Below are 22,971 nucleotides of genomic sequence, written 5' to 3'. Positions count from 1 at the left end.
CTACGGTGAGAATCCCCGCGCTTTATCTAAAAAACCAAAAAGCCCTGCTATTTTTCATTGTGTTGCTCCGTTTCTTATATTAAAATTCTTTACACTTTTCAAGATCAAAGCTCCTTTGCTGGCTTTACTGGGGGTTCGGCCTCCCTGGCTCTCCTGCCAGCTCCCCCTTCCCTGCATTGTTGCCTCTGCTCCGACACCGACGTCTCCGTGGCCGCGGGCCCGTGGCCCCCGGGCAACCCCGCAGCGCTCGGCCGGGGTACCCACCCACCCAAGTCAATTATGGGTTTTTCCAGGGAAAAAAGCAGCAAGGAAGGTGTCCTGTCACCTTCCTCAACCCCCAAAGCCCGACGGGTGCTGTGCACGTACCCAACGCGATAATTTGCGACGCTCTGCTCCTCCGTGCTGGGAGCGACGGCCATCCCCCCGCCCAATACCTGCTCTTCTCCCAGCGCTCTTAAACCATCCCCGTTTGACTTTTCGACATCTATTCCCTTGCAAATTTACAAACAAAGCAACTTGAAATCACATCTAATTTATGCTGAAGCAGATGAATAGGAGGTAATTTTTTCCCAGATTTTTTTTTTTTAAATACAACAGATTTCTAACTGCAACTGTCCTGTTTTCCTATCCTTTAGTAAAATCACAGGATACAGGATTATATCTCATCATCCAGATTTCAGCTGCTCTTACATGCTCTATCCCCAGTTTATGAATTTTCACTTAAGTCAAGTTAACTAAGTCATGCTGCATACACATCTGAATCATTTCTTGGTTATTTCCTTCTGTGATTTCAATCCTCTGTTTTTAATCAAATTATGAAACTAAATTTCCACTTATCATGTGACTATCAGGGCATCTGTTCATAATCTGTCCAATTCCTACAAATATTCCTTTCTTTGGCTTTTGGAAATTTGGCAGCTCTCTGCAAAATCTTCTGTGTCATTTACGTCCAGTATTTCTCTCTAATGCCAAGTGTAAATTGCAACCCATTGATGGCAAACACAGAGAAACAATTTCCCTGGGTTTCGCCGAGTGTGTTTTCAAGCTAAGGTACTGTTTTCCTTTCTTACTTAACCAACCATAATTCTTAAAAGTATCTGCAAAAAAATTTTGACTTTTACAGAACAAAGGAACTTCTCTCACGGAGATTTAATTTTTCACAGAGATTTCTATTTTTCAAGAACACTCACATGTATGAAGTGAGAGAAATTTTAATATGTTTATTTTATTTTCTCTATCTGATGGCAAATAACCTTTTGTTTCATTTCTTCTGCCTTCTAGGGCAGCACCTTCAGATAGCTGTGCACAGTGTTCAGCAGTTTTCTTTTGACTTTGACCTTTTCCATTAAAAAATGCTTGCAGGTATTATCAAATAATTTTTCATGTTCAACTAACCCTTGTGCATTAATGTCATCAGTATCAGTTCTCCAGGTTTTTTTAATTTTTTTCACTATCTCTTCCTCTGCATAATTTAAAATTGCTCTTTAAGTTTAAAGCTTTCTGGAGTAATTTTTCCCAGTTGTGCTTTTTGAATATAATATCAGCACAACAACAGCAACTTTCAAAGTTCATTGACTGGTTTCAGCAGCATTTTGTGGACACGGAGTGCTCTTAAATGTGGCTGAGGATCAACCACCTCTGGCTAGTGAGAGTTTCAGATTTGTTCCTGTGCTCGTTTTCCTCATCTATTTCAGGTGAGCGGGAAAAAAAAAAAAAAAAACAAACATGTTTGTGGCTTCTTACCTAATTTTTCCCACATTTACTCTTGGTGTTTGCTTGCTTCTTCCCATCCCTTCGTTCACCATTAGGCATGATGACTCAGATTATTATACTGCTGCTTGATTATCACTAAAGGTTAGTTACTTGTTTGCATTAACGATCCCCATCTTTCACATTTACACTGAACGTTTCCTCATCAACTGCACGGTCTTTGCTGTTTTTCTAAAGCTTGAGTATGATGAAAATATTTCATTTCCTAGTATATGGGAAAAATGGGTAAAATGTGCCTCAACAGAACAAGTAAAAGACACCAAAATTTCAAAGGGAAGCCGGGACTTTCTCCTCCACTAAGGAGTTTTGCAAAATACAACCTTTGCACCATTTAAGCTTTCCTGCTGTACAGTTTTGGAGCTGGAAATACCTCCCTTAACTGCAGTTCAGATGCGAATCCTCGTGATTTCACTGCTGCAAAGATCAGCAAAACGCGGTGTTATATATGCTTATGGATGGTGTGTAACGTATACATACCCAAACACGCACGGACCCATGCACATCAGGTGTCCCATGCAATGGCCTGACTTTTCTGGACGCTAATACCCTCCCAACTCTGCCAGCCCCGCGCTGCTGCCGCCTCCTCCCCGGCCAAGCACCATCGGGCTCCTTTGTGCTGGCTCCCAGGCAGCAATAAGGACATTCTCTCTGCTTTGTTATTAATCCTTCAGAATATAGTTTTCATTTACACGCTGAAATTGAGCCAGATGATTATAGTGTTTAAAAACACGCGCTTAAATACAGGTAATACTCATATAAATATGTCCTGGTGAGGAACAAACACAAAAAGGGGAAAGTCCTTGTGGTGACTGGGGAAGGGGGATGGGGTGAGGAACACGCCACCGTGCTCACCTCAAAAAAGCCATAAAACCTCAAAAAAAAATTTAAAATCTAACAAAGCTGCTGGGTTTCTTACCGCCCAGAAGGGCTGGCATTTGGTGAAGGTGGCTGGGGAAGATGGGACCGAGCGATCGAAGGGACTTTGGTCAAAGCCCAAGGAGTGTTTTACGCAGAGAAAGTTCTGCTGCGCTGCTGACTGTGCCCACGAAAACGCCTGGCTTTGGGTTTTAGTTGGTTTTGCAACATCCTGATGTTGCCGACGGCTCTGGCCGCTGCGCCCTGCGCCGACGGTCCAGAGGCAACAGCACCGCCAGCGCCTACGGCCCCTCTGCGAGGGGAAATCATCGGAGATTGTTGTGCCCCCCCCCCCCCCCCCCCCCCCGGTTTGTAACAGCGCCGTGTCAGAAAGGAACCGTGGGGAGCTGAGGGGGTGAACCACTGGGCCCCACCTAACGGCCCATTACTGGGAAAATTCACCCCAGAACCATCTGCAGGCAGTGGAACAGCGTGAAAATCCAGTGCCTCGGACCTCAGGAGCACTCCCACCTCTTTGCATGCCGCGATACCATGCGAAGACTTTGTGATCAAGAAAATGAAGCAAGTTTAGGACAACTGTAGATACTCAGTTTGTAGAAAATCATGGAGCCAGTTCAGCTTAACGTGAGTATTATCTGAAGCACACTGGTAGAGCCATTTTCCAGGATGGAAGATTTGGTATGGAACTGAGCAGCCCTCAGTTTAGCCCAGGATAAGTCCTCTGAAGTCACCGGGGGCCTCCTGGGTGTTAATGAGGGAAGAATTTGCCCCACAGACAGCAGCTGGATTTTTGGGGATTGCTGAATATAGCGAAGCTTTGTCTGCAGTATTTTTACAGAGCGCCACAGCGCTGTGAGAAAACAGGCTCGTCACATCGCCAGAGTTCAGCCCATCTACATCTTCCCAATTCATCAGAAAATCCCTCCGTACCTATCCCACTCAAAAATGTAAGCTAAATACGTATGGTAAGATGCTTCAGGTATGAAAAGGTGCACAGTAGTGGAATATTAATGTGTGGTTAAAAAAGGGCACCATAAAAACTTACGGAGGGTTGAATAATGATGAGACAAACCCGGTATTTGTCAGTATATACGTACTGGAACTGCTCGCTAAATTATGAAACACATGTCCTGGTATCCCTGCTTCTCACAGTACCTCCCAGCACACAAATATCTGTATTTCTATGCAACACTGAAGTTCAGAACATCTATAAGTGCCCACTTTCTCAAACATCTCCAATCCTATACCATCTGGTAGGTATCAGCATTGCGGTCACTTATGGGGGGGGAGATGGATAGGAGACAGTGAGGATTAATGACATGCAGAAACGAATGCTGCGCAGAGAAGGCCATTTTTGCACTATTTTTCCCTGAGAAAAATACCAAAGACTTGCTGGCAGGAGCTGCTTCACTGGGCTCTGCTTTTTTTCAATTCAAGTAAGCACTTCAACATGATTCAGTGAGGATGTCCTACCACCACTTGCTTCAAAATGTTCTTCTCTGGCAAATTATTACAAACCCTAAAAAAAGACCTGTTAACCTCACAAGACAATTATCATCACTCTTCCCTGTGTAAGCATTCGACTACAAACAGCTTACGACAAAAATCCTGGCTCAAGTTGGCTCAGACAGGGTAAAATACCCTGACATGCCTCAGTCTTAAAAAGGTGTTTCGTGGCTGAATTCCCATTTTTAATGATATAATTATTGTTTTCCCTTTGAATATGAGAACACAGGAAAGGCTTACAGAAGTTCAAATGCATGGGAAACAGCATTTTTCTGAAATTATGTTAGTAATATTTTTAACCAAAGTTACCGCAAAAACATCTGAGAGACCAAAGAAACTTCCTGTCCAAAAAAATAACAAAACCCCTGCTAAGTAATTGCAGTGCCTCGGAGGATGTGTTTTTTAACTTCTTACTATTCTGAAGATAAACAATGGCCTCCCCCTTTTCTGATGGGTGGGGAAGCAAGATTTTGTAGGGAAAAAAAAAAAAATCATTATCCTCCGTGTCAAAGCCATTTGTGTCCCCCCGAATGATTTAGCATCATACAAGGCTGGCGTGGATCTGCGTGACGCAGGTTAGGAAAGGATGCTTCATTAGTTAAAGCTCACTTATTTACGTGCGAGAGCGTGCGCCTGCTCTGGGGTGAGGAGCAGAGAAGTGAAACCTCAGCCGCTCGTTGCAGAGGAAGCGGAGGGAAGAAGTGGGACTTGAAGCTAACGGTAGGCGAGAGCTGGAAATCAATCACGCTTGCGCGCCCCAGGCAGCGGCACGCTGCGACCCGGCAAAGCCACGGCGGAACCCCCCCGGCCCCCCGAGGAGCATGAGAGCTGGGGAAAGGACGGAGGGATTCCCACCCAACCCAGAGAGCAACAACAAAACTCGGGTTCTTTCCGCAAGGTCAGCGATGACCTTCCCAGGACCGAAGTGAGTGAACTGACAAGGACAATGCAAAGACATGACGCTGGTGTACGTTGCCATCGTCTTCTTGGGAAAGGACTACAAAAAATTTAAACTTGAGCAGTTTGAGTATCAAAATCGTGTTTCATGTTACAGGAGCCTTATGTTTTCAGTGTTATAAAGTCACATTTATTTTTTACAGAACCATGTTATGCAAATACGCCCAAACCCAACTAATGACACTTGTGGTATTTAAAATAGGAACTTTCTTTTCTCCTCCATTTTAAATTTCCCTCTGCTACTCGCAATCTTTTTCCACACAGCTAAAGTACCTGCTCTTCAACAGAAACTGATATATACTACCACAGCACATAGCTGAGGCTGGATAAAGAGCAAAGGCACATTCATTTCAAGTAAAGTCTGCAAAGTTTAGGTCACCTTGCGCTTAAGACAGGACAAAAAATTAGTCACCCTGCAACAACAACAAAATCGGCAAATTCAGCTGCTATGAGAAATTGGAAGGAGAAAAAAAAAAGCACCTTTTCATGCTGACACAGGTAAAAATATAACAAGCTGGTATTTCAGTGAGGCAGAGGGGAGCATGCCACCCCAGCCCGCTCCTGCTCGCCTGCCTCCCAGTCAGGTCAGCACCACAGGGGGGAAAACCCAACGTTTGGAGGGAAAAACCAACGGGTTTAAGTCAAAATGAAGACTGTGTGCATTGGATGAAAATGCTGCAGCATGTGCCCCAGCCACGCTGGCAGGGAGGGGATGGAGCTGAAGTGTCACTGCTGGGCACGTTACGGTCCCCGGTGGCTTCTCCTCCCAGGTCGGGCACTGCCTGTGCTCAGCACCCTCACGTTTCTGCTGTCTCCCTTCAGGATTGTCTCCATAGGCCGCAGCGCCCATCCAACGTCCGCACGCCTGGGAGTACACCGGGGAGTTCCTACTACAAGTAGATGTATTGCAAATATATAACCCAAGGATTCACACACGTGAAGGAAAACAGTCAGCAACGTTTTGCCCTCACGGTTCCTCTCATCTCTATTATACAAATAAGAGGATGGATCCAGTAACCTGCTCAAATTCAGGGAGGAGCAACATGTCTGTGAAGAAATGGCATCCTGGCTTGTATCAGCACTAGCGTGGCCAGCAGGGACAGGGAAGGGATCTTACCCCTGGACTCGGCACTGGTGAGGCCGCCCCTCGATGAGTGGGTTCAGTTTAGGGCCCCTCACTCCAAAAAGGCCATTGAATGACTCGAGCGTGTCCAGAGAAGGGCAACGGAGCTGGTGCAGGGTCTGGAGCACAGGTGTGATGGGGAGCGGCTGAGGGAACTGGGGGGGTTTAGTGTGGAGAAGAGGAGGCTGAGGGGAGACCTCATGGCCCTCTGCAACTCCCTGAAAGGAGGGTGCAGAGAGGGGGGATGAGTCTCTTGACCCAGGGAACCAGTGCCAGGCCAAGAGGGAATGGCCTCAAGCTGCGCCAGGGCAGGGTCAGACTGGCTCTTAGGAAGGATTTCTTTGCAGAAGGGGTTGTTGGGCGTTGGAATGGGCTGCCCAGGGCAGGGGGGGAGTCCCCATCCCTGGAGGGGTTGAAGAGTCGGGTTGACCCAGCGCTGAGGGATCTGGTGGAGTTGGGAATGGTCAGTGTGAGGTTCATGCTCGGACTGGAGGATCTTCAAGGGCTTTTCCAACCCACATGATTCTGGGATTCTGTGAAACACATGCACTGAACTCCAAAGATGCGGCCCAAAAGGCCAGGCAGGCGCTTAGTCCCAGCGACTAAGGGGGATTTCAGGAGTTGGGGAAGAGCAGACCCTCTGCCCGCCCTGCTCGCCATCCGTGGGGCCTTTCCTCCCTCCTTTTCGAGGGCAGGAGGATCTCCGCTATGGGGGGGGGCAAGGTTTTATCCTGCTTGTGCTGCGGAGAAGCTTTACTCCCACTCTGCCATCCCGCTGGTTTCAGGGAAACCAGCCTGTGCGGGTTGGTGCGGATTTAAATAATCCAGGACGGGACTGCACGGGGACATGCCTCCCTCTGGGGCTCCTCTCACGTCTCCCTTCCGCAGCCGTTTACTCCAGTTTGCACTCGCAGCACTAACACAAGACAGAGCAACACCTTCACAGGCAAAAAAACGCAGAAAGAGCTGAGCTCCGCAGGGGTGGTACCACCGCTTCAGACTAATACTAGGGACAAAAGTTGTCACAGAATGTGTAATTAACCTGAAAGAAATAATTTTTAAAAAAATAAATAAGCCACTCTGCTGAATGACTCTACAGAAAAGAAATACCAGGCTGAACAGCAGCACAGAGAAGTTTCAGAGTTACTGCTTTGTTCCTGATTTTACTTAACGTTCTACAGAAATACATAGAACGTATCTTCGAGCAACTGAATCGCTAAAGGACTGAAGCAGAAAAAAAAAAAAAAAAAAGGCAAAGAGCCAGAAGTTACACAGCAAAATTTGTAAGACCAGCTAACTTCAGAATAAGATTCTAATACTGGAAAATGATAAGGGCGCAGCATCGTTGTTCTCCCATCCCGACGCAGCAGTGGGAGTCCACGAGGAAGAAGCAGCCTCATTCACCCTCGCTGGGCTGCTTCGAAACACACCACAAAAGGTGTCTTCCTACTGTACATTTGCAATTCCCAAACTGTCTGTGCTGCTCTACACGTGTACGATCACGTCAAATCTATCGTTACGGTATCAGGATGTGCCATGTGCCCATAAAATATGACAAGCAGGAGAAATTTCCATATGTGACTCCAGTATCTCATGCCCGGGGAGGAAGAAAGATGTAGCTGCTACAGAACTCTGCTGCTGCTGCCAGAAGAGCAGAGTGGTGACTTGCACTAACTGCAAATGGAGCTTCTCACAAGTCTTCCAAAGCTGGGCTAGGAATCAATCATTTTGCAAAGCCTGTCCAAGACTGGTCATCATGGAATAAAACTTCTAAAAATGATTGATTTGAAGTGGATATACGTATTAAAAAGAAAATAGTAAGGATTCATGGGAAATTAGCACTCTTCCACGCTCAAGGTTTAAAGAAGAGGAGCAGGGAACAAGGATGGAACGAGTGAGTCGTGTTTTGGACAACAGTCACTGCAAGGGCATTAGAAAAAGGCAGAGGCTGTTCCCAGCACGATGTGGGCAGAGGGTAAGACACGGGCGACTCTTCTCGATGACGCGAGATGGCCTCACGAAACCTCTGTCTGAGGTTCTCAACATTGCACTTTTCAGGACCAACGGGGCAAGGAGGATTTTCAAACTGTGGAAACAGCCTATTTCGTATCTTCTTCTTCACCACAGATACACTGAAGGCTCTGCTGGTAAACTGCAGGAGCCCAGCACCCCTTCCGTGGCCTGGGGAAGGTGCCATAAAGCAACGGGCAGCTTCTTGCTAATTTTCTCTGTGGATGGCTAGAATATGTTGGGCAGTTAATTGCCATTTCTTGCATTCCATGAAATAATGAAAATATCACCCTCTCCAAAAATTGGATTTGTCACAGCACCTTGTTATGCAATGTAAAGGTATCACTGTATATTACAGTGTATGTAAAAAGAGAGACAGAGAAACACCCAAGTGAGTTGTATTTCAGTGATACAGTTGGCTTTTATTCAGCTTTATATGCATTTTTCCCCAGACACTTTTGAAAGACAAGGATGTGGGAAATAGCCATGACTCTAACTGTAGTATAGCCTATACCTTTACTATTTCAAAGTGTTTTCTCCTGACAGTCAACCAGGATCTTTTTTCAAAGAAAGAAAATAGTTTAAAAAACAAAAAAAGACAGACCTATAAACATGCAGACAGATGGCTATATTCTGTCATTAACTTCAAACCAAAATAAAAATATTAACTTCGCCATTGTTGCTAAACATACTGCAGCAAGACTTGAATGCCTGGCAGACATGCACCTCAGCTGCTGCAAAGGCCTCGAGAAGTACCTGGCTCCTGTGTTATATTATTATTTAGTATTTGTTAAGCACCAACAATGTGTTCGGCACTTTTCAAAGCCGGGGTAGGGGGGAGAAGGTTTAAAAATGCTGCTCACAAGCTGACTAAGGCTGAGAACACAAGGCAGAGCAGGACGGCTGCGCGGGGGAAGCCCGGGCTGCAGCCGAAGGACAGACACGGTGTGGAGGGATGGAGGGGTCGAGGCCTCTTCCTCCCCCAACCCGACCCCAGAGTCCTCACCAGAACAGGCCTAACACCAGCCACAGGCTGAAGCAAAACACAGGTCAGTTATGGGGAAAAAAAAAAGCGATGAAAGGGGAACAGTGAAAACCAAGCAAAACAGGAAAGGGGAAGCGAGAAAGACACACCACAAGGCATGGCTAAGCCGTTGGCTGATGGCCCCCCCCCCCTACAGATGTGGAGTCCTAACTTCAGCACGGCCGCCCTGAAATGTGGGTTTCTGCTCCCGAGCAGAGGATTAAGGGGGGATGACTCAGCTCACCCGGTTCCAAGAGTCAGAGCCACGGGGCACCGGCAGCCACCTCCACCCCGGCGCCCCCCGGGCACCTGTGCCAGGGACACGGGGTCCCAGGCTGAGCCTTCCCCTCCCCGTGTCTCTGGGAAGAGCCACACGACGCCCTTCGGGTAACTGGGGAGGCACCTACGGCCACCTGCAACGTGGGTGGGATGCAGGGACCCAAACCCTGAGGTGCCCGGAACGCCCCGCACTTTGCTGCCCTATGAAGTATTTTCCTGCTGAAATAAAACAAGCTGGAAAAGCATCTTCAGACGGGCGAAGACAAAGAATTAGAAAAGAAGTAGGGAATGCTCCATGACAACTCCACAGCCATTTGATGTTGCTTGTGCGTTTGAGGTATCAGAGGGTTTTCTTTTTTTAGGCAGGCTGATAGCAGAACTTAGTCATTGTTTTTAATTATTCCATACATAAATAGCTGGTAGGATTCGTATCCTCATATATTCCCTGAAATCTCTACTTGTCAAAAGTAATTGCTCCTTTTTTAAGCCAAGCAGCAAAGGAATAAATCACACAACAAGAGAAGCACAGCTAGAGTGTCTTCTTCCAAAGAAAAAATATCACTAAGGTCAGTGCTGATGCCAGGCTGGACTGATGGTAACCACGGCGTAACGCCGCAATCCTCAAACACCGGCTTTCAAGTGGGATGCAAACATACTTCTTTTTTTTTCCAGCTATTAACAAGAAGGAAGTTAAAGAGCTTTCTGTGAAAATCAGGTGGCGAGAGTTTACTGGAATGTGAAAGCTCTTAAAAATACACAGATCGTGGGCTTGTGTTTATCTGGACCTTCCCAGGGAGTATGTGGTAAAACAGGTGAAGAAATTCCACAGGCAGTGCAGCAAGAATGAGCTGCTGTCTAAATGTACGGCACTTGTTTGTTAAAACACTGATTTCTCCGTGTATCCATATAGCAAACTATTTACTTCCGTGTTTAAATAATCTAAAATAAATTTATTAGCTCATGCAAAGTGCAAACAAAGGAGATGCACTAGAGTTTGAAACTCAGAGAGATCTGGACAACTTACAGATATAAAATACGGTAAAGAAGTTCGAAAATGAGAAATTTTGTGACTTGTAGAAAGGAATTAATAGCTGTCTTTGAAAGTAGAGATCCTAAATTTTATGTGTAGTGTGTGTTTTGAAAATAGTGATTATTTTAATAATTAGCGTTCTGTATCTATCTGTGCTCGTAAAGGATCTTGTTTCTCCATCTTGAGCTGTTCTGTATGTGAAGTTCCTGTCTGCAGTAGCATGGTAATTAAGTGTGATTAAAGATGCTATTCATTCCCCTGCAAAGCAGCAGGTAACCACATGTCAGAAGGGGGTGGTGGGAGAACGGAGAAACTTCTGGGCAGTAAAAAGGCTATTGGAAATGGTCTGTTGGAAACGAGCAATGCGACAGCGTACCGCAAACGCTACAAAAGCAGCCACGCGGGTTTGTGGCAGCTGTGGGAGATCATCGCGTCCAGAAACACGACGGTCACCTGAAGAAAATAATATTTAAAAGAACCTCTTTATTTCTGTGCGCACTGGGCAACGCGGAGACCCCAGTCATGGCCTGGACAAGCTCTGGCCAGAAGCAGACAGAAAAGCATCCCAGCAGCCAAAGCCACCACTAACAAACCAAGCCTGTGTGTCCAGAGGGCCAAAAAAGCTGTGGAAGGCAGGTGCCTCCTGGAGAGGGTAACTGCTGCTGAAATGCTGGGGGAAAGAGGGGAGGAGCACAAGGAGACTCTCAAAAGACAACTGCTCCCAGAAAACAGCAAGACTGTTTTGTCTGAGAGGTGTCAGAAATTAGGTCAATACCAGCATGCTGAAGCATCCCCCAGAAATCCATTTCTTACAGCTATCTTGGGTCTATCACCATCCTTTGTAGTATCTCAACGGATGAGTATGTGCTGTGTACGCGTGTGCACACACAGCACGCCCGAGCTCCTCCTCCTCTTTCCGTCTTTGTGTAAAATTGCCGGTGAAAGCTGGAGATTTACTGAACCCTCTGGAGTCAATGACCCAAACCCCTTCATAACCGAGGCAACCGGCACAGCCTGGAATATGGAAAATCCACTGAAACACAAGAAAACACTTTTTTTACTGTTGAGGGTGCTCAACCACTGGAAGAGGCTGCCCAGAGAGGCTGGGGAGTCTCCATCCTTGGACATACTCAGAACCCGTCTGGACGTGGCCCTGGGCACCCTTGCGCAGGGCTTGGGCGAGGTGACCTCCAGAGGTGCCAACCTCCACAATTCTGTGAGTAAAGCTCTAGAGCTGGAGTGTCTTTAGCGAGACTCTATCCTTGTCTTCACAGTTACCACCCTGATAAGAATTTCTGATAACCCCAGAAGTGGTATTTTTCTTCAGAACTTGCTTGAACTGTCACTACTTTGCAGGTGAGGCGAGCTGGATGATCTAACGGGCCTGACGGCTCGTTACGGGAGTGACTCAGAGAGGACACGGCTTCTTAACGGAGCAGGTGGTTCACCACCGAGATGTGAACAGAGGGCTACAGAGGAGACCGTCATCTTTGGAGAAAGCCGTGAATGGTTGGTAAAAGCTTTGCACCAAGCATGCAATGAAAATGGTTTCAGCTATTATTCCACCAGACTGAATTTTTGCTTTTTAGAGTTGATGCGTTTATGTCAGCAAAACCTGCCAAACCGTCCCTTATATGCCAAGGCGAGCATCCCCAGCTATCACCCCTGTACGCCGCGGCCCTCAACAGTCAATTCTGAGGCCTGAAAATTGCCAGAATTAGTCAAAGCACAGCCTGCCTTTTTGCTGGAGGTCTTCCATCAAACGCTGACCAGACCTGAACCAGCAGCGCGCAGCACAGCGAGCCCACAACCTGCCACGGTACGACGGCGGGCAAGCGGCGCTCCCCTTTTTATCGCGTTGACGATAGCACAGAAAGTCAGAGTGCAGCGACTGCGAAGGCAAACCGAGCTCCTATTAGCACTCAACCACAACATAAACCTATTATTGCACATTACAAATCGCAGTGTTATTCTGTTGCCAGGTTATAAGCTCCAGAAAGGTGCCCTTGGAATGCTCACTTCCAACAAAATAGCCCTCAGCTTAACATTTGATCCAAAGGGCTAAGAGAAAAGCACTCCTTTTACCACTAAATTGCAGCGTTGGGTTTTAGCATTTCTTCAATTATGATATGGACAATGAAACCGTGTCTTTCTGGATGCATGAGGAATTCTGCTAAATGAGCCATTCAGACATCTGAACTTAAGTCTGTTCCTTAATACATTTGATTAACATGGAAATTTTATCTCTTATGTCATTATTTCAGTGCTGTAACATCAAAAACATTAGTCCACAATGTGCCCATGATCACAGGAGGATAGTTTATGGGCGCTAGAACTAATTTCTGGAGCAGGAGCAACGATTCCACCTCCCAAAGCGAGATGCTCGAGCAGAAACAACGACAGAAGTGAATCTTCTCCAGCTACAAATCACCACGGAAGTCACCAGGCGAAATTCTGCTTCCCAGCCCCACTGAACTCCACGGGACTTCTGCCACCAACCTCACAGTGGCCAGAATTTTATCCACTCACATTGATCGTTTGTCCCCGGGGCAGGGATGTGTTCAGGGAAAGCCAGATTCAGAGTTTGCCTACTCCCTCTCCTTGCCCCACGTGCAAGGTTGTAGCTACACAAGAGGTTAGTACGGCTGGAGGAATTCTGGACTCCGGGGCCAAGGAGCTCTTTTTGCATTTCCTTTAGCCAGTACAATAGAGTGTAATTCTGTTTTGAAGCCGGGTTTCCTACGGAGCACATCGCATCCACACGAAGCCCTGGCTGGGAAGGACACGTTGCCCAGCCAAAAAGTCAGAGTGGTCAAATACTTCAAAGCAAATAAACAAAGAGCTGGAGCTTTTGTTAAGGGCACTGACACCGCACGTCTAATGACAAAAAAAATGGATTAGCTTCGTAGGAACCTCAATTCCTTGGTACATTAGGTATCTTTTATCACTTTAGTACAGCTTTTGTGTGGCTTTTGTAGGGAGGGAGAATGATGGAGAGATTATTAGAGGTAAAGGAATCTTGCCATCAAAATGTGAGGAAACCTAGTTATTTGACTAAGCAAAAAAATACTCAGTAATTTGTAACAGAAGAATAAAATGAACTCGCTGTGTCTCCAGAGGTCTGCAATATGATCTTCAGAAAAGGTAGCCTGCCAATTTAATTGAGGTAGGAGTTATTTAATTTTTTTATATACAGGTATAGTTTTCAATAAAACTACATATGCCTATAATACTGCAATGGCAGATGTGTCTCGATTATTAGAGGTGGGCTCTAGGGAATATATACAATGGATCTTGAAATCCGTAAGCAGCTGTTTGGAAGGGAGGGGTGGAACATTGCAACACACACACATGTTCCTTAAGTGCAGTAATGTTTTGTTATTTTACTGCAGGTGTATTACAGAGATGAAATTTAATAACTTATTGTATACAATACCAATAAAACGGAAAGATTCTTTGCCCTGACGTTCATGAACAAAGTACAAATTAGAAGCAGTTGAGAGCGCAGCGGCTCCGTGCGCAGGCACCCGCACCCCACCTCGGCTCACACCTCCCCTCTCCGCAGCCACGATACCGACGGTTTTATTGTTTACTATGAAAAGGTGGGCAGGCCATTAAAAAAAAAAAAAAAAAAGAAAAAAAGCAAGCAAACCACCCCCAAAGTGCTCTGCAAGATAGCGAGGAACGTGTTGCTGATCAAATTCAAGAAAGCCGGGAGCGTTTAAACGCACGGGGCAGCACCCGTGAGCTCACTGGTGAGGTCTCTGAGAAGCTGGAAGCCCCTGTGCGACGCTGCCAGAGTTATTTTTGTAACAGTTATTCTTTAGCGGCTTAAATCAGAAGCCTGATTTCAGAATATGCATTAGTCTCAATCTCATGCTGAATGAAGCACTGAAGAAGGACCTTTTAAAAGTACATATCAGATAAAAAGATAATCCCTCCTGTTGTTTGTTTTTTTTTTTTTTCCCCTTTCTGCCTTTGCTGGACGACTCTTCATATAACTAGAGATGTTGCAACAATTCAGTAATTCACAGCAGAAAAAGGAAACCCCAGCACTTCTAGAGGAAAAAAGAAAATGGGCAACAGCTCTTTCTGCCCATTCCCTTCTCAGCAGGAGAAGAGCAGCGTTATGCAAGGATTTACAGCCTTTCTGGACACACAGACAGGCGGCCACGGGCAGCTGGGCCGAGTTAATCCACACGCACTTGCTGCAGAAGCCACGGGGGTCTTTCCTTTCATTTCCATTACACTCGTCTTAAAGTTTTCCAGCAATGTTCCCGTTACTTCTATCTAAAATCTCCGTCAGAGGTATGTCATATCCTCCCTGCACTATGCTCACTGAGCCACAAACGTTCACAAAAATAAAATCCAAGGCCTTCCTTGCCACGACTTCTCCCCTCAGAGCGAGCTATGACACAGAGAGGATAAAACACCACGTGAGAAAACCTTCTGAGAAAGGCTGTCCCAGGCACAAGCAGCCCCGTCGTGTGCCAAAGGCTCCTCTCACCCATCACAGAGGGACGGGGGAGTAAGGAAAGATGGGAGGCAAAGGAGAGAGGATCCACAACCACGCAGGAGGAGGGACGTCAGGAAAGAGCGTGGAGAGTCTGTAAAGAGACTGCAGCGTCCAACAGATATTTGGAGTTGGATCTGACGGGAGAGGATACAGGAAAACAGTAGCAGCTACAAGACGGTTGAACTCGGGTTGGGTCTGCGTGAACTTTTAAATGAGTTTCTAGAAACCTCAGCCAGAGCTGGCATGGTCGCTTGCCACAGCAGCCTGCTGGGCCCTGCAACATCAGGCTCCTGGAAAGCCACACCGCCGCTTCCAGAGGGACAGGACGGAGGTTTTGGAGAGAAGGGAGCACAGGGAAGCAAGGAGGAAGAGAGGAGTCAGAGAAAAAAAGACTGAAAGGAAGACAGAGAAGTGGCAAGTGAAATGATAAACGTTGTGTTGCGGCGCAGAGATGCTCTCTGCAGAAACGCCGTCCTGCCAGTCGCGTCCCCCCGACTTCTCAGGATCTCGGAGCCTGCTCCTTTCTGATGGGGATTCCTCAAATAAATTGCAACTGCCACGGTCCCTCAGGAAATCCTGGAAAGCCAGAGAGCTGCCGCAGGTTTGGGCAGACTGCCCTCGGGTGCCTACGGCATTGTAAATGCACGAAGGAGCCATTTTGTTGCAGCCTCTAATGTTGCTTGTTTGAACTGAAGCTGCAATAAACCCAAAGTTAAATCTTGCCTGTGGCATTCTGGTGGTCGGCCTTTCTCCTTACCATGGTATCTTGAATCAAGCTGAAGGCTGGCAGGTATGATCTCAATCTGGATAAAGTTTATGACATTTTGGTAGCAGGTTTTTTTTATTAAAAAAGTCCAAAAAAAAGCTGGCTGAGCTTGTACAACTCCACTAGCTTTTACCTTAACACTTCATTCCAGAGTCAGCTTTTAACAGTGGGATGGTTCCAACTGGCCTCCGAGAGTGTTTCTTGAACATCAAGTAAATCAGTATATCCAAAACTAACATTTAGACTCACTTTCTAAAAGACTTAGTAGTAAAAACAAGTCATCTTAGGATTTGGGGATTTTGCTTTAAGTTAAAACACCTTAAAAGCTAAGTATCTGTTACTATGCGTTTGCCAAAAAGGCCTAATCCAAATTTTCAAAGGACTGTCTAATTTATTCCCACATACAATCTCGTGCGTTGCCTTGGAAATCTATAGCGTATGTTTTCTGGCCATCAAGCTCATTTTACAGTTCTCTTTATTCATTGCTTCTCTGAATTAACTATTGCTCAGAAAAGCGCAATAGCTCTGGATTACTCCAGGTCGGTCTCATCGACCACACTACGTAAGTGGCACCCACTACCACTAGTAATAACGATCTTTTGTGTATCCAGATCCTCTTGCACTAAGGACTGACTATCAGGGGTTTATAACCTCTTTAGAACTGACACAGCCCCTCATTCTTGGCTGTCTCTGGGCCACGGGAGCGTGGGGATTTACGAGCCAATCCTCCAGCCACAGCAAGGTGCTCGCAAGTCCTCCGGAGCGTGTCCCTGCTCGCACACAGACCCCTGCACCCACCCTGAGTGGCCGACGCTCAGTGCTACCTACTAGATGGGTTCTTCTAGCACTGCCTGCCTTTACTCTTTCACAGAATCACAGAATCATTGAGGTTGGAAAAGCCCCTTGGGATCATCGAGTCCAACCCTCAGCCCGACTCTACAAAGTTCTCCCCTACACCACATCCCCCAACAGCTCATCCAAACGACCCTTAAACACACCCAGGGATGGGGACTCCACCCCCTCCCTGGGCAGCCTATTCCACACTCTGACCACTCTTTCTAAGAAAAATTTTTTCCTCATGCCCAGTCTGAACCTCCCCTGTTGCAGTTTAAAGCCGTTCCCTCTTGTTCTGTCACTAATCACCTGTGAGAAGAGACCAGCACCAACCTCTCTACAATGTCCTTTACAGGGCTGATTTACACGAAGCTCTCTGAATAAAGAAGCAGACTCACTGCTCTTCGTTACCATGTGCAGGCCCTTACTTACAATCTGAGTACCAAACCAGTAATACAGACTAATACAGGGAACCAGAATAAAGTTAGAGAAATCAAGTAGGTAGGCTTATTTTAATACTACTGCCTTGCTAATGCCCCCAAAACCAGCACAATATAAAAAAAATTGATCTTTGGGGAAATGGTAAGTAGCACAGAATTAAGACAACACGCAAAATCCTGACTTCACTGAATGAAATGAGATTTTTGTCATTAACTGCAATGAAGCCAGTGTTTCAAAAGTGTCTTGACAACAACTTCGGTACATGTTTCTTAGATGACTTCTCTCTAATGGAATTAAATAGTTCCCAAGATAAGCTTTCCTCCATTCCCACTGTAATCAGTGTTGTATTTGCTATGGTTTTCAGTGAGAGCCCAATTGGGCCCTAGGCTCGGAAATAAAAATCATCTTGAAGTAAATGGGTTGCTGTGTATCTGACCTCTTCTCTCATTGGTGTGAACACAGCGCGGGGACGAAACCTCCCATCATTGCTGCTATTTGTGTGAAGAGAGGTTGTTGGTTTTTTTCCTACCAGAAGATTAATAGGTAGCAAGTTCAATATCGTTAGGTATTTAGTTTTCCTTAATTGTTCCAGGAACTCATCTACAGAGAGCAATGCATCACATCTGGAGGTAGCAATTTACCTTTCAGAAATCAACAAAATCTGCACGTTCCTCTTGGGTTTAGGAAAAAGGAGCTCAGGCAGCTACTGCCGCTCCTCCAGTCCCTCGGATAACCCCAGGCTTCAGGGGATTCTCAACAACCCACAGTATCACCACCAGCATTTCCTTTGGAATTCACCAAGTTTTCTTCAATATCTTCTCTCCAGATAAGCTAATCTTTCTCAACGCGTGTGAAAGCACATCCTAGAAATGTTGCAGTAGGTTCGTAGCTTTTAATTTTCTTTTAAGCCTGAAGGTTCATACTTGTTAATAATTTGGTGGATCCTGATAGTTCTGCAGCCTGGAGAACAGACAACAGATGGTCCAACCTCGGCATTAAGCATTATTCCTTCCGTACCTTTCAGGAATTTCAGAGATTCTTATTTTAGAAATATTTTTTCTCCTTCCTGTCTGGGCACTGGACATCTGCCTCATCCACTTTTCCATTATACTTCAAGAAAGTGGATGCATACGGTAGAATGAAAGACCCTATCGCATGGATTGGAGTTTTTAGTATTTGCACTCTTATTGTAACATCTTCCTAATATTCCTCAAATTTTCATGAATGAAACCACAGGAAAGGCGAGGGGGTAGGTTGGGTTTTCTCCATCGGTTCTTCACCGACCCACCACAACCACAGGGCACTGCCACGTCAATACAATCGAGGATCCATCCAGAGAGCCAACCACGTCTGTACCAACTGAATTCTGGGGAAACTTCAGAATTGGTCCACTGAAGTGTTGTCATTCAGGAAAAAAAAAAAAAGGCATTAACTCTCATACTACAACCACAGCCATTGGCTTGTTTATGGGAATTAAGGTTGGGTTTTTTCCAGTATCTTGACCCGCCGTATTCCCTGGCACGGGGCACAGGCTCAGCATCCCCCCGGCTTGCACTGCTCTTTTTCCCGCGATACGAAGGAGCTCGCCGAGCGGCTGGAGCCGGTTGGCACTTCCAGGTTTGTCCTCTCCCAGAAGAAGAGTCTGGGGAGCAGGAGCGGCGCGTGGACTCCTACCACGGGCGGTTGGTGCTGCAGGAGGAGAGGCGGTGGGAACCGGGCTGCCCGTTTCTGTGGGCAACCGTCCTCGTTACGGCAATTACCCGGCAGGTCCCCACGAGGGGTTTCAGCTGGTGACTGATCTGTCACTTGGCTGAGAGAGAGGCCAGGCTGGGTGCAGGGCTGGGTGGGGACCCGCCAGCGTCCCCCCGGGACTGATCCGCGCTGCCCCGACCCCTCCACGCTCCCAGCACTAACATCACACCCAGTCACTTTGTATCACTTCACACTGGGAGTATCTGGAAGCAGGTCACTCTCTACTACCACCGAGGGCCTCTGCCAAACGCCAGCTCACTTTGGCTGGGACACAGAGCTGAGGATGCTGAAGAAAAAAATTATCTATTTACCTCAAACTGTCTTCTCAAGCCTACAGCTGCACCTCTGTCCTTAGTTTCTAAGGCTGACTTTTCACTCCTGAATTAAACACAGATCTGTGCCCTGCAGATATTCACAGACACGGGTGTGCGCGGAGGCCGCAGTACGAGTCGCATTAAGACTCCACGCCCAAGGCATATATAGAGCACACAACTTATTTAGGTGTAATGCCATTTTGAACTCGGAAACAATTTCTAACTGACTTGCAGCGTCATGAGATCACTCGGAACATGGCGAGACTGAAAGAAAAGCTAGAAGCAAAGTGCAGCAAAGAAAAGGTATTTTTTCAGATGAAACGTGAAATGGCAGCAGACCAGGAGAGCCTCAGAACGGGATCTCCAGGGGCTGGAGCTGCAGAGGACACAGGTCACACCCTTGGATGGGGACTGCTACACGCTGGGGACAGACATACCCTGCTACCTCCTAACAACAGAAAGCCAAAGCGTTTTAAAGTGGAGAGGACTAGCTAGAAATGGCTCCTAAAATTAATTAAGAGCTGCTGCGGTTGGTTTGGATCAGGGGAGGGTTACACGTGCGATCTCCTGCACTTATCTGTGCTGGTTATTGCAAGGGAAACCAGTAAATCACTTATCGACTCACTAAATTATGTATGCGGAGGTTTAGGACATCACTAAGTCAACTTTCAAGGCTTGGCCTGTAACCCTTCCCCAGCGAGCAGCCCTGCACCCTCTGACGTAGAATTAAACACGTGTAATTGTGCTCTCAGCAAGGGAAAGCAGCCTCCCCTCGCCCAAGCTCCGCGAGCGAAACGCCGCGCAGGAAACCTCCCCAAAAACTCCGACAAGGCGGAGGACGATGGGCGAGCGCAGGGGCCTCGGTGGCCAATGGAAGGGGCCCAGTGGCCACCTGCGCAGGGACCCTGCCGCCACCTCCGAGGCTGCCCCGGCGCTGGACGGCTCCGTCTGTCCGGCCGTGGGGGCCGGGATGAGCCCACGCAGGGCTGTGGAGGGCCGGGACAGGCGGCCCAGAGCACAGCCCCGGCCTCCAGACACTGCTGAGGGCGGACAGCAGAAATTTGTGTTCTGTTGCTCAAAACGATTTCACTTTTCTACACCAAATGTTTTTAAAAAAGCCCAACCAACAATGTAAGAATAGGCTGTTTCTCCACACTACCAAAGAACGTGGACTTCCAAAAAGAAAGAAGGGATCAAGTATTTCCCTTTCCTATAGGGAAGTAATATGCATTTTGGCTGGTTTTTTTGTTGCTTTTGGTTTTTTTTTCTTTTCCTGGCAGATTTGAACAGCATAAAGCTTTGAATATTAAGAAGGCTATTAAATTCTTTCAATAGTTTTCCAAAGTGCGAAGCTACTGCACTTAGAAAAAGGAAAGGAAGCCTAGCACTCTTCAAGAACAAAATGAATTTAAACAGACGATTAATATTGCTACTGAAATTAAAAAGAAAGTGTCTTTTAAAAAAATCAATTGTCTTGAAACAAAGCACAGACTTTTGGCTATTGATAGTATTTTTAGACTCAGACTTTCTCTGGAGACTTAAAAGTATGCAAATGCAAAGTGCAGAGAGGCGCACGCACACACATGCTATACCTTTGTATTACATTGGCATTTTATTATTTAATTAAACTACTCTTATTTTTCTAGCTCACGCATGCTTCCCTTGAGACGGCTTTGCTGTTAGCCTGCTGGCCTTGACTTCCAGCCAAAAACAATTCAGAAACAAAAAGGGACAACAAATCATATTTTCACAGACATTTTTATCCCTCAATACAACCTTGTTTTCACACAACATCATACAGATTCTATGAAAACTATAATTTATTGCAGTAGCCATCCAAAGCTAGGGGCTGACACCAGCTCTGCGGTGTGTTTCCAGTTCTGCAGTTTGGGAAGTTGTGCTGTTGGGGAAGGCCCCGCCACGCCGAACACTGCCGCATTGTTGCGAGGGACAATAATCAATAGTTTGCAGCAGCAGCGCTGGCTGGGGCAGTATTAGGTCAACCCAAGTCCTCCTAGTCTCCAGTAACTGTATCCTGGCTAGAAAAGCTCAGGCAGGAGCTTTAAAACCTGCGTTTGCAATAAAGCCCGTTTCTGAGCGACGCACATCTGCAGCCATCGCTGTTTAGGATGGAGCCTAGCCCTAAGATGTACAACTTTAAGCAGCAAACCTCATTTATCAGAGTATTTATCACAACCCCCTCCGCTCAGCAGACTTTCACTTACCTGATGGCAACCCTGTAAATTCGAATCTCTTCCATATGATGAGTATGAACCCCTTTCTGTTTTACCTGTTAACAAAAAAAAAAAAAAAAAGATATGTATAACAGATATAAACGGATATATACAGCATCTCCAAGCGTTTTATACGATGTTCACCACATTCTCCTAGTGCTGTTTACATATGTAAAATAGGCACTGCTGACTGCGCAATGCACGTAGGCAACGAGAAAGGGACTAACACTTTTTCATGCTGAGGATGGCGATGGGAAAGAAAACTTCCTAATCCCAGCTCCGCTGCTCCACGCGCCTCCTGGAACTGAGATTTAACGGGCTCTGGCTGAGGGCTGAGCACTCACCCAGGCACCCTCCCCATCCCGCCAGGGCCACGGCCAGCCCCTGCCCGACTCTCCCGACAGCCCAGGAGATGCTCGGGACGCGGCTCCCTGCTCTCTTTCCCAGGAGCAAACTCCCCCACCATCACGGTCGTGATGGAATTTACACCTGGGAAGGAGACACCGATTGGGAATTCACCATTTGCTACCGACGCCGGGGCTGCCCCAATGGTGCTGGGACTTGAACAAGGGCCCGATGACTGCCAAGACTCTCCGCCAGCCCTAAGTACCCTTTTTTTTTTTTTTTGCTTTTTTTTTTCTTTCCCCCCCCCAGGAAGCCTTTACAACTCAGATCCAAGAGCCTGACTTGCAGTACCGGTTACGGTTATGCCATATTTACAAAGGAAAATAAAGGTTCTTTCAGGTTTGAATGGCCAGACTCGAGCAAAATCAAGAAGGGAAGAGGTGGTTTCTGCAAAGCATTAAGTCATGGCTGAGCAGCACCGCACCACGTGCTCCCGAGACAAAGAGCAGTCAAGAGGGCTGATACAAAACATATTGACACTAAAAGACCACCCTTATGGTGAGGATAATCACGGGAGGGGGGGAGGTATTATCTAACAAAACATCCAAGAACACAGTAAAAATCACTCATAAAATTAAAGTTTTTATTATAGGCTGGGGCATAAAACCCACAACACACAGTCCCAGTTACTAGGGACCAGATGCTCGGTTTATCTCTGCGTGTAACTCCCAGCCATGCTGGGGACACCTCTGCACCTAGATGCCAGGTTCCCGGGGCCACGCACCCCAGCCACGTCAGAGCCCGCGCCGCCGAGACACAGCCGCTGCGCCCGCACGCCCACCGAAGCCGTTAGAAAACCTCCTTTAATTTGGAAATACCAGGTTTTAGTAACGACGGCACCACCGACCTCACAAATCCGCGGGGCCCGAGCGAGGCAGCGGGTGAGGGGGCCCTGGCTGGCACCGCTACTGCCCGACGGACGCCGAGCTCTGCTGGGCTGCGTTTTCCCCGACGCGAGCCAAATTTCATACAGAACCCACGGTGAGGCAGATTGTTAGACAAAGGACGATGGAGTTTATTTTAATCATTCCCAAAATGGCGTGGCCACATTCTGACCCCGCAAGCCTTTCCTTTAATATGCGGCTAGGAGGTGTGATTGCCCTTTAGAGGTATTAAAGTTTGACTATCGCAAGT

At 46.9% G+C, this 22,971-nt stretch overlaps 1 protein-coding gene across 11 annotated transcripts in view; it reads right to left on the bottom strand.

The window, feature by feature from the left end:
* The window catches only part of LOC141917816 (transcription factor 4), a 239,568-nt gene that overhangs the window by 97,571 nt on the left and 119,026 nt on the right, over window positions 1–22,971 (bottom strand). For all 11 annotated transcript variants that reach the window (XM_074811390.1, XM_074811396.1, XM_074811391.1 and 8 more), the window contains one exon: window positions 21,424–21,488. In XM_074811390.1, the coding sequence (XP_074667491.1) occupies window positions 21,424–21,488 (65 nt within the window). The remainder of the gene's footprint in view (window positions 1–21,423; window positions 21,489–22,971) is intronic.

This window comes from Strix aluco, chromosome W (genome assembly GCF_031877795.1).
Source record: "Strix aluco isolate bStrAlu1 chromosome W, bStrAlu1.hap1, whole genome shotgun sequence".
Taxonomy (NCBI): domain Eukaryota; kingdom Metazoa; phylum Chordata; class Aves; order Strigiformes; family Strigidae; genus Strix; species Strix aluco.
Note: the sequence above shows the minus strand (reverse complement) of the source record. Positions and strands in the feature narration are given on the sequence as shown.